The sequence below is a fragment of the Stigmatopora argus genome, chromosome 6 (genome assembly GCF_051989625.1).
Source record: "Stigmatopora argus isolate UIUO_Sarg chromosome 6, RoL_Sarg_1.0, whole genome shotgun sequence".
Lineage (NCBI taxonomy): Eukaryota > Metazoa > Chordata > Actinopteri > Syngnathiformes > Syngnathidae > Stigmatopora > Stigmatopora argus.
Window position 1 is genome coordinate 15,255,961 of NC_135392.1, and position 10,615 is coordinate 15,266,575.

At 38.9% G+C, this 10,615-nt stretch overlaps 1 protein-coding gene across 2 annotated transcripts; it reads left to right on the forward strand.

Annotated features, from left to right (window-relative positions):
* Window positions 1-1,735: 1,735 nt before the first annotated feature.
* Window positions 1,736-7,220, forward strand: LOC144076205 (parapinopsin-like). 2 transcript variants are annotated; one of them, XM_077603875.1, is made up of 4 exons: window positions 1,736-2,125; window positions 2,193-2,521; window positions 4,268-4,510; window positions 6,976-7,220. In XM_077603875.1, the coding sequence occupies exons 1-4, from the start codon at window positions 1,795-1,797 to the stop codon at window positions 7,090-7,092; spliced, it is 1,020 nt and encodes a 339-aa protein (XP_077460001.1). In that variant the 5' UTR covers window positions 1,736-1,794; the 3' UTR covers window positions 7,093-7,220. The 2 variants fall into 2 exon arrangements, 1 of the variants encoding a protein (XP_077460001.1); XR_013300759.1 differs by lacking the exons at window positions 1,736-2,125; window positions 2,193-2,521; window positions 4,268-4,510 and adding an exon at window positions 5,424-5,843.
* The last annotated feature ends 3,395 nt before the right edge of the window (window positions 7,221-10,615 follow it).

Consider the following 10,615-nt stretch of genomic DNA (forward strand, 5'->3'; position numbering starts at 1 on the left):
GTGACCAGTGACCACAACCGCAACTGGCACAACCACTACAAGCAGTAGTGTTTCAACCTGAAGCTTTTATTAGTTTAGTAATTGCGTCGTACATCAAAGTTGTGAGGAGCCCCGAACTGTCTGGAATGCGGCGATAAGGCGCTCGGATCGTTGTGACCTCACAATGCTGACTGCTCCAATGCTTTAATTAAGTGTCCAATAAAGCAGTTCGCTGCCATGAAACTGAAGCTAGTCCTTAACTCAGAGTGGCCCATGTGTCCTTGAGCAAATTCTTTTCAGGCTTTTGATCCTTTGTAAAAGCTAAAAAAAAACAAAAACTAAATAAACCAACGGTGACGCAAAAGGGCAATTTGTCGGAACTGTACGAAATTGAAAGCCAACAACTGGGCTTGACTGTTTTTCAGTCACACAGCAGAACACCTAACATCAATTCGATTTAAAATGTTAGTAAACTTACTGTTTGTTACAATGCAGTAAATGACAATTTGAGGTTCCCTCATGATTTTACGTCACATGTCAGTGAACTCTTAACCCAAACAGTTGTAATCTCTGTCTTGACTTGATTGAACATAACCCTCTTAGAAGGTTAAACATGGGGCACCTGTGTGTGTTAAATCCTGGGGGCTTAACATCACTATTTCGCAATGGAATGATAGGAAGGGTGGAGGACTTGGTTTATAGTCGTCCTGTAGAAGTAGAACAGAATTTTTTCATTGTCAGGTACAATGAAATTAAAGTACCAAATTAAAAAAGAAAAAGAAAACACTGTCATCAATTTGGTGGATGAGTGGTTAGGGTGTCTGCCTCACAGTGGGGCTCCTGGGTTCAAATCCAGGTCAGTCCACCTGTGTGGAGTTTGCATGTTCTCCCGGGCCTGCATGGGTTTTCTCCGGGTACTCCAGTTTCCTCCCACATTCAAAAGATATGCATGGTAGGCTGAATGGACACTCTAAATTGCCCCTAGGTATGAGTGTGAGTGTGAATGGTTGTGTGTCTCCTTGTGCCCTGCGATTGGCTGGCCACCGATTCAAGGTGTCCCCAGCCTCTGGCCCGGAGTCAGCTGGGATAGGCTCCAGCACCCCCCGCAACCCTACTGAGGATAAAACGGTTCAGAAAATGAGATGAGATATGTTCATGTGTTTCGGTCAACTGTCGGTATACTGTATGGTTCCTATCACCTACTCACTAATTTTCTTGAACACACGGGCTCCTGTGTCATGCACATATTTTAGATATATTTTACTGTTGATGAAACTATGGTGTCGATATCCTTATTTTATTAAGTATAAAAGCAATAGAAGCATGCATGTCGAAGTGGGATTATTGATTAGGATGCTGGATAAAAATACTGTACTATTATACTGTATATCATTTTAAAACTAGAAAATACAATACTATCAAGAGCTATCATTCTTTGAAAGGTTCTAGCCTAAAACAGATGATCTATTTAGCTATGAGCACTGGCCTTTGACAGATAAATAACCCCCGGCCAATACACCAAAACAAGTTATAGGTGATTCCATAGTGTGTAAATAAATACTGCGTCTTCAACATAATTGCTTGACTTCGGAGTGTTGTGGTGGCTCAGGAATCACACCTGCTTAGTGAGAGGATTCCCGTGGAGGGGTCATCTTGTCTGAGTGCTTAATAACGCGAAAGGTTCACGGATGATCATTTGTCAGGGGTGGCTTAATCTTTGTTAAATCCAGTTCCTGAGGATTTGGTCAGACTCAAGGCATGTAATCTCAGCACTCCTCTTCAAGTTCTCTTATCGGTTTCTGTAGCTCTGCAGCTATGCAGCATTCCTTTGTTACCCCAAATTCCTCCTACTACTTGGGCCCGCACGGGGACCCCCCGCTGTCACGCACTGGCTTCATCCTGCTCTCCGTGGCGATGGCCCTTTTCACCGGGCCGGCTATCTTGCTCAACGCTACAGTGATCATTGTGTCCCTCATGCACAAGCAGCTGAGGCAGCCGCTCAACTACGCTCTGGTGAACATGGCTGTGGCAGACCTGGGCACGGCCATGACCGGAGGACTTCTGTCTGTAGTCAACAACGCCCAGGGGTACTTCTCCCTGGGAAGAACAGGCTGTGTGATGGAGGGCTTTGCCGTGTCCTTGTTTGGTGAGCCAAGGCAGTAATGCGAGTGACTTTTAAACACCGGAGTTCTTATGTCTTCCTACTTTTCCAGGCATTACATCGCTGTGCACGGTTGCCCTGATCGCCGTGGAAAGGATGTTTGTCATATGTAAACCTTTGGGGCAGTTGACCTTTCAAAAGAAGCACGCGCTAAGGGGTATCGCCTTGTCCTGGCTGTGGTCCCTGACATGGAACGTGCCCCCCCTTCTGGGATGGGGCAGGTACGAGCTGGAAGGCGTCGGGACGTCCTGCGCGCCGGACTGGCACAGCCGAGAACCTCACGTTGTGTCCTACATCCTTTGCTATTTCGCCTTGTGCTTCGCTCTTCCCTTTGCAGTCATCTTGATGTCCTACACTAAATTACTGTGGACGTTACACCAGGTGGGCTTTCACGCAAGTGCGTGTGTTGGTTATATATTTGTCAGGGGGCACATATTTTTGCTATGATGCTGTAGAAGTGCATTAATAATACGTACTGATAGCGGTTTTTATTAATGGACCTTGTATGTATGTATATGTATATATATATATATCAGCAACACGCTTAATTTATTTATATATTTATTTATTTATTTATATATATACACATATTCATATATATTTATTTATTTACTTATTTATTACCTATTTATTTACGTCTAAAACAGGGGTGTCAGACTCGGGTTGGTTCGCGGGCCGCTTTAACATGAACTCGAATTCACGTGCGCCGGACCATTTTAGATATAATATTTAGATTTTTTAAAATAAATGGATTAAAAGAACTGGATTAAAAACCCTGAATATTCAGTTTTTTATAGTATCTAAAACAATGTTTATTTTAGCTTTTTTAAAATATATTTTTAGAGTTTACAAAATTATTTTTGTACTGAAAACACAGAAAAAGTTGATTAAAAAATTACAATTATTGATTTAAAAGGGGGAAAATCAGGAAATTTAATATACATCTATACTTTTCATTTTAATTTGATCCTAAAACAGAAAGTCAGCACTCATGATTTACTTTCCCGGGCCACACAAAATGATGCGGTGGGCCAGATTTGGCCCCCGGGCCGCCACTTTGACACATGTGGTCTAAGATGTCTTTTCCTGTGTCTGTACTCTCACCCTCTTGCTACTGTGACAATGAAATTTCCCGAATACGGGATGAATAAAGTTATCTAATCTAATCTAATCTTTTATGTAGTTACAGCAAATAGGGTCACAGTATTTGTATTTTTGAGATCACTAATTTGAGGCGGCATCTGCAGTGCTGATGCTGTATTTCTGATTTGAACTTTTATGCATATTCAAGGTATTACTAGTAACTACAACTTTGTTTAATTTTCTTGGAAACGGGACTTTGGGGGTAAAAGGAAATCAAACTAGGCTAATTAATTGTTCACAAAATTGCCAAATAAAAAAAAAATCACATTTGAATTAATACAATTTCTGACACAATTCAAATTTTAACATTTATCAACCTAGCTTTATGAATGAGCAAAATATTTTCGTTTAAAATTATTACATGTTTTTGGCAGTGAACCATGTATTTCTTTTCCGCCGTTAAAAAAACAGTGCTGTACTAATTTTATGTTTATAATATTTCAGATGTAGTTAATATTGTGACTTTATTCCCCAAGGTTAAATTGAAGCGAAGAATCACATTTATTTATTTAGATGAGATAACTTTATTCATCCCGTATTTGAGAAATTTCATTGTCACAGTAGCAAGAGGGTGAGAATACAGACACAGAAAAAGACATTTTGGACATAAATAAGTTAATAATTTAATAAGTTAATAATTTTGTTCAAGAAACTGCATGATGGACAATTGGTTAGTACGTCGGTCTCACAGTGCTGGGGTCAAGGGGTCGATCCCATGTCAGTCCTCATTGTGTGGAGTTTGCATGTTCTCCCTGGGCTTTCATGGGTTTTCTCTGGGTACTCCTGTCTGGTTGAAGACTCTAAATTCAATTGTCCCTAGGTATGAGTGCGAGCGTGTATGGTGGTCCGTCTGCTAATGCCTTGCGGGCCCATAGTCGACTGGGATGGGCTCCAGCACCCCCACAACCCTTGTGAGGATAGGCGGTTGGGAAAATTAATGAAGTGCATGATGCAAAGGTAAAAACCGTGTATGATGTACCCCAGGTGTCGAAGATGGCCTGCGTGGAGGGCGGTGCAGCAGCTAAAGCGGAGATGAAGGTGGCCGCCATGGTCATCGTCATGGTCCTGACCTTCATGCTAAACTGGCTGCCTTATGCCAGCCTGTCCATGATAGTGGTCTACAATCCGCAAGTGGAGATTAACCCACTGGTGGCAACAATGCCTGTTTACTTGGCGAAGAGCAGTACCGTATACAACCCCATTATTTACATCTACTGCAACACACAGGTTAGTATTCAAAAATACGCTTATCAACGGCTTTTCTTAACTAATCCTTTCTGACATCTAGTGGTCAAATGGTGAAAATACAGGATTCGATTGGAACAAATGTAAACATATGTATTAATTCTGAAAGGCCTTATAGAGAACCAGGAGTTCCAAAATTGACGAATGAAATACATAATGTGTCATTAAAATTTTAGTCTTTCAACATGTAATTATTGCAAATATTTGGATTGTCTTGTTTATATATTTTTAATTTTTTAAATGTATTTCAATACTTACTGAAATATTGAAATTTATTGAACAATAATAAAGATAAATTAAAACTGAAAAGAAATAAAAAAATATTAAAACGATTCAAAACAAATTTGAAATTTCAACAAATATTGAACCAATAAAAATAATTGAAAACAGGAATGGATAAAAAATAAATTTAAAAAATGAAAGGGAAACAAAGCAATTGGCTGGCCATTAAAACATTATTTTTACGTGACCTTATCTATTTTAGTTATGTATTCGTTCAGAGCGACTCGGTGGACAAGTGGTTAGCAGACTGGCCTCTGGCCACAAATTCAGGGTGTCCCCCCACGCTGATGCCTATAGTTGCCTAGGGATTGGCTCCAGCACCCACAGCGATCCTTGGGAGGATGAAATGAATGTATTTGTTTAAATATATATAGTATAAAATGTAATCAATCACAAAGATTGAATTACATTTAAAAAAAATCAGGTGCCCAAGCTTGATTTCCCTCAGAAAAATTAGAGCATGCAACTTGAAATACTTCAAAATTCCTTTGTTAAACAAGAATATATCATTTTTTCATACACCCCTAAGTGTATCTATGTATGACATCATCTTTGATGTTACTCCAAAGCACTGGGATCAAACATAAAGAGCCAATTGGGTGGGCCAAGGACACATTGAAATTCAAGATGGCAAAGCATATGGATGCACCAGTTTCAAGCTCTTCCTACTTTTCCACTATTTTTCCAAATTCTTCCTCAAAGCCAGACTTTCGCATCAGATATAACCGTATGGACTTATTAAAAATCGGACTCCGGCAGGAAACTACGGTTTCTAGCGACTTCCATCGCACGCACAACATACCGGAGGAGATAGCGAGATCGCCGGGAACTCCATCGATCGAGTCCGTCTTGAGAAAAAGGTGGCGTCGGGATAAGACGCGTAGGCGAGGCTGTAGAGCGGGCCGTTTGACTAAACTGAAAAAGCAGCGACAGAAACCACCATCTACACCTCAGATAACCGAGCCTAAATGTCCATTAGCTGGGCCCATACACCCGCTAATTGGGCTTTCAATTCTTAAAGAACCACCAGTGGGTGAGTGAATATGCTATGTTCCTTAAAATGTATCGTCCCTTTATGAAGTATTCAAACTCAAACATTTTGACCAATCAGATTTTCTGCAAGTGTAATCTGTTCATTGCAATCAGGTGCTGCTTGTTTCTGAAAAAAAAAAAAATCATTCATTTGGTCAAACTGTCTGCTCAGTAGTATTAGTTGAAACAAAATGTCGGACCCTCTTGGCCCTTTGAAAAAATTGCTTTGACACCCCTTCTTTAGACAATCATAAATGGCCCATATTTTTCCAGCGCTTTCACCAAGACGAAATTCTTTGTTTTCAATTTAAAATGCCTTTGAATTGTAATTTATTTCTTTTATACTGTATGTATTTTACACATGAATGCATGAATCATACGCAAAATCTTATCAATGACCCCATTTCAGGAGTACCCTTGTCCCATTTCCGGAGTATTTCCGGAGTGAATGCGATTCACGCATAATCCATATAAAATGTAAAAAAAAAATAATAATAAGCGTAGGACAATTTAAATCAATCTGTTATGATCAAGTTTTTACATTCATTGAAATATTGTGGTTTTGCAAACTATTGAAAAAGTACAGTATAATGAAAATAAGTATGGGTCCTTCTACGTGCGTTTTACAGTCAGTAATTCCAACATGTATCATGCTGAAGTCGCACTTGCATGTTGCGCAATGTGCGATTGTTGGTCCTTTTGTAGACGATTGCCATGCGGAAGTCACACGAGAAGAATAATTCGTCCAAACTTGCAACTCAGATGATTCACAATACACTCGTATAACCGAATTCTTCCGGTTTAGGTTAGATTAGAACTTATTTCATCCCGTATTCTGGAAATTTCTTGGTTGCAGTAGCAAGACAGACATAAGACACACAAGACATTATAGACCTAGTTAAAAAAAGTGCAGTTGAATCAAGATGGCGGAAGGCATAGCGATGGTGTGAATTTTGAGGCTTTTAAATTGGCAATTTGATATTTGGTTTTCAGAAATGGATGCTTCAAAAAAAAATATTAAGTGACATTTTTTGGGGGAATTTCCTGAGTTTAGGGAACTTGTCCCGATTTGCACTCCTGAAATTCCGGAGTAGTTGTCAGCTCTGCTCACGCTACCTCCTAATGTGTTCTAGTTCCGCAAGTATGCAGTGCCTTTCCTGCTGTGTGGCAACAAGCTGTGGCCGGAGGACGAAGCATCAGAAGCAGCGACCATCGTGGAGATTACAGCCAACAAAGTGTTACCCGCCTAAATCCTCCAATCATCCAAAACAATAGGCACTTGCCTGACATCAATACAACTATCTTTGTGTTAAACATGTGGCTTATATATTTACACCCCTTTTAAGTTATTGGCAATAAACCTTGTCTTTCTAAAACACTCCCCAAAAAGAATCATACTTCAGCATGAGTTTATTCAATGATGCTCAATAGAAAATAAATAACAAGAGTGATTTGAAATAAAGACAAGGCCAAGATCAAACAAACAAACAAAAAAAAAAACCAAAAAAGTATTGTTACAAAACTCAATTGTATATTTCAAAGCATTTGCTACTAAGAGATGTAAACCAAAAAGAAACATTTAAGAGCAAATATCAAGACTTTCAAGTATAGAACATTATCATAGGTCTTTCCAATACTTTATACATATTTTACATCATTCTCTTTTTTAATACAGCTTTCAAAACATTAATAAAAGTACTTATATTCGTAATAATATGACGCTAAGTGATAGAAACGGCACGTTTCTCTGTAAACTGGCGTTTTATCCATTTTCGTGTTTTCCCAGCAGAGCAACAACATACCTTGAAAATATCATTTTAATTCTCTTTCATTCCCAGCATTGTAAGATGAGGCGTGAATGACAAATATAGATTCCACTAAACCAAACACACAGTCACAAAAAAAGTACAAAAATTGTCTCACCTTAATACACAAATCAGTTTAGAAAAAGGAGAAACAGAAGCACAATACACTTACTTGTGCAAAGACAAACAACTATGTGCTAATATTTAAGACTCAACCAAGTCACTATTTACTCATTTTTTTCAGGAATCCCTGACTTGAGGTAAAAGTAAGTTCTTTTCATCTTTAGATTAACTCAATACTTAAAAGTTTTACAAAATAATGCATATCTTCAGTTCATCAATTGCTACGAATAGTACAATGTGCCAGTGATGTGCATTCCTTTTAGTAATCAGCAAAAGGACTTATACACTATTTTTTTGAACGCACAAACATTTCAAAGAGCCCTTTCAATGTGCACACAAAATGGAAATCTACATTGTCATGACATTTAAATTAGCGTACAGCAGGTACAGGCCGACAGATCAAACATGTACAACGGTTCGTAAGAATCCTAAATATTCTTGACGCTTAATCCAACTTCATCGTAAAGCTTACTTCAGTTATCTCGGGATCATTTAAATAAAGTTAGCTTGTGTTCATCGACCTTCCAGTTTCAGCGGATCCATCTTTAACCCTGTTTAAAACACCCCATGGGACACCGTGACACATATAATAGATACATTTCGACAAGGATATGTTGTCACTTTTGCCAAACGAGGTTTACGTGATGCCAGGCAGGAAAAGGGAGAAAAAGGGGGTGTCGTAAAGTGGAGAGGGTCTTTTCGTATTGCTCAATAGGACACTTTCCATTTGATGCTGTCCTCACGCAATCAACTAAATTCTATAAAGACTATTAAAGGGGCCATCATCAACACCAACAATAAAACTACAGCACGAGCTTTAATGATCATTTTTACCCTCTGTTATTTTTGTTATACCATCTATCTTCTTTCAGCAGCAAAAAGGCATTTTAATTAAGAGCAAGCATAATTAGATTTGAAGAAGAAATAAAGCAGCAACCATTGATTGATTCTTCAAACCGGATTCCAAAAATGTTGTGACATGACACAAATTTGGGTGGAAAATAGAATGCAATGATGTGAAAGTCTGAAATTTCATTCAAAATAGAGAATTAAAGAAAAGTTAAGCTGAGTTAAACTGAAAAAAAAAAGATTTCACATGAGATACCAACATTCATTCATTTTTCAAATCGTTTATCCCACATGTGTCAAAGTGGCGGCCCGGGGGCCAAATCTGGCCCGCTGCATCATTTTGTGTGGCCCGGGAAAGTAAATCATGAGTGCCGACTTTCTGTTTTAGGATCAAATTAAAATGAAGAATATAGATATATATTAAATTTCCTGATTTTCCCCCTTTTAAATCAATAATTGTATTTTTTTAATCAATTTTTTTCTGTGTTTTTAGTTCAAAAATCATTTTGTAAAATCTAAAAATATATTTGAAAAAAGCTAAAATAAACATTGTTTTAGATCTATAAAAAATGAATATTAAGGGCTTTTAATCCATTTATTTAAAAAAAATCTAAATATATCTAAAATGGTCCGGCCCACATGAAATCGAATTGACGTTAACGCGGCTCGCGAACCAACCCGAGTCTGACATCCCTGGTTTATCCTCACAAGGGCCACGCTGGAGCGTTTCCCAGTTATTGACGGGCACCAGGAGAGGGACCCCCTGAACTGGTGGCCAGCCAATCGCAGGGGACAAGGACATGGACAACCATTCACGCTCACACTCATACCTAGGGGCAATTTACAGTGTCCAATCAGCCTACCCTGCATGTTTTAGGGATGTGGGAAGGAATCGGAGTATCCAGAGAAACACCCACAAGCCTGGGGAAAACATGCAAACTCCCCACAGTGAGGACTGTCCTGGGATCGAACCCAGAACTTTGAGGCCAACGCGCTAACCACTCGACCATCGGGCCTCCTGGGTGCCAACAAATTAAAAAAATATTGGTACAAGTAGCAGCAAGAGGCAAAAAAGTCAATTGCACATATAGGGAACAGTCGCCATTAACATGAACGACCCAGCACAGTTAAACCGTTAAGAGATCTGTATTAGACACAATCCCAATTCAAAACATTATAAACCTTTTCTCCCCATGTCTCAGATGCTTGCAGACTGTTTTACTAAGAGTAGGTGATTTAGTCCCTCACAGGACTGAAACAGCCTGGTCTGAACTTTTGGGAGATTTGTCAACAGCAAGGAATTTAAAATCATCAATTTTCCCTAAAATAGACATTGTCTCAGTTTAAATGTTGAAATTTGGCACATCCGCTTCCTTCTTATTCATAGTTTGTATAGTGTCACAACTTTTTAGGAATCCGGTTGGTGAATAAAGTTGGAAACCAACGCAGTCATCGCATCATTTTCCACAAGGTACTTTAAAAAAGGGGGGTGACTTTAGACCAAACAATGAATGAGCTGACTTGTGCTAAGGAATCAGAATTGTTTGCTTGGCTTGTGCAGCTTGTGTTGGTCACGAGCAAAACCTCCTTAAACTATGCTCGAAAGCAATCCAAAAAAAAGAGGCCGCATTTCGTCAAATCAAATGCAACAAATGGTACCTAATAAGTGGGTGTCTGCTTTTATAGCACATTAGAATGGTCCATATTGCTGATCTTGGAAATCATATATAATTACAAAATATAGAATATCTCTTTACAAAGTGTCCTGTATTATATAATACAATTTACAGCATCTCAACTAGGAAATATGGATCAGGCTAGTCTACATTTGGAAATAACCTGCCTACTCGTGCATTCATCACAAATGCTTGAAAAGTAACATGTTAGTTCCTGCATATTCTGTTTTGTTTGTACTAACTCTTTGCTGTGTGACTCGGCTGCAGCATTACTACTTTAAGTATCACGGGACAAAGGGATCAAACTGGACTGAAGGGGG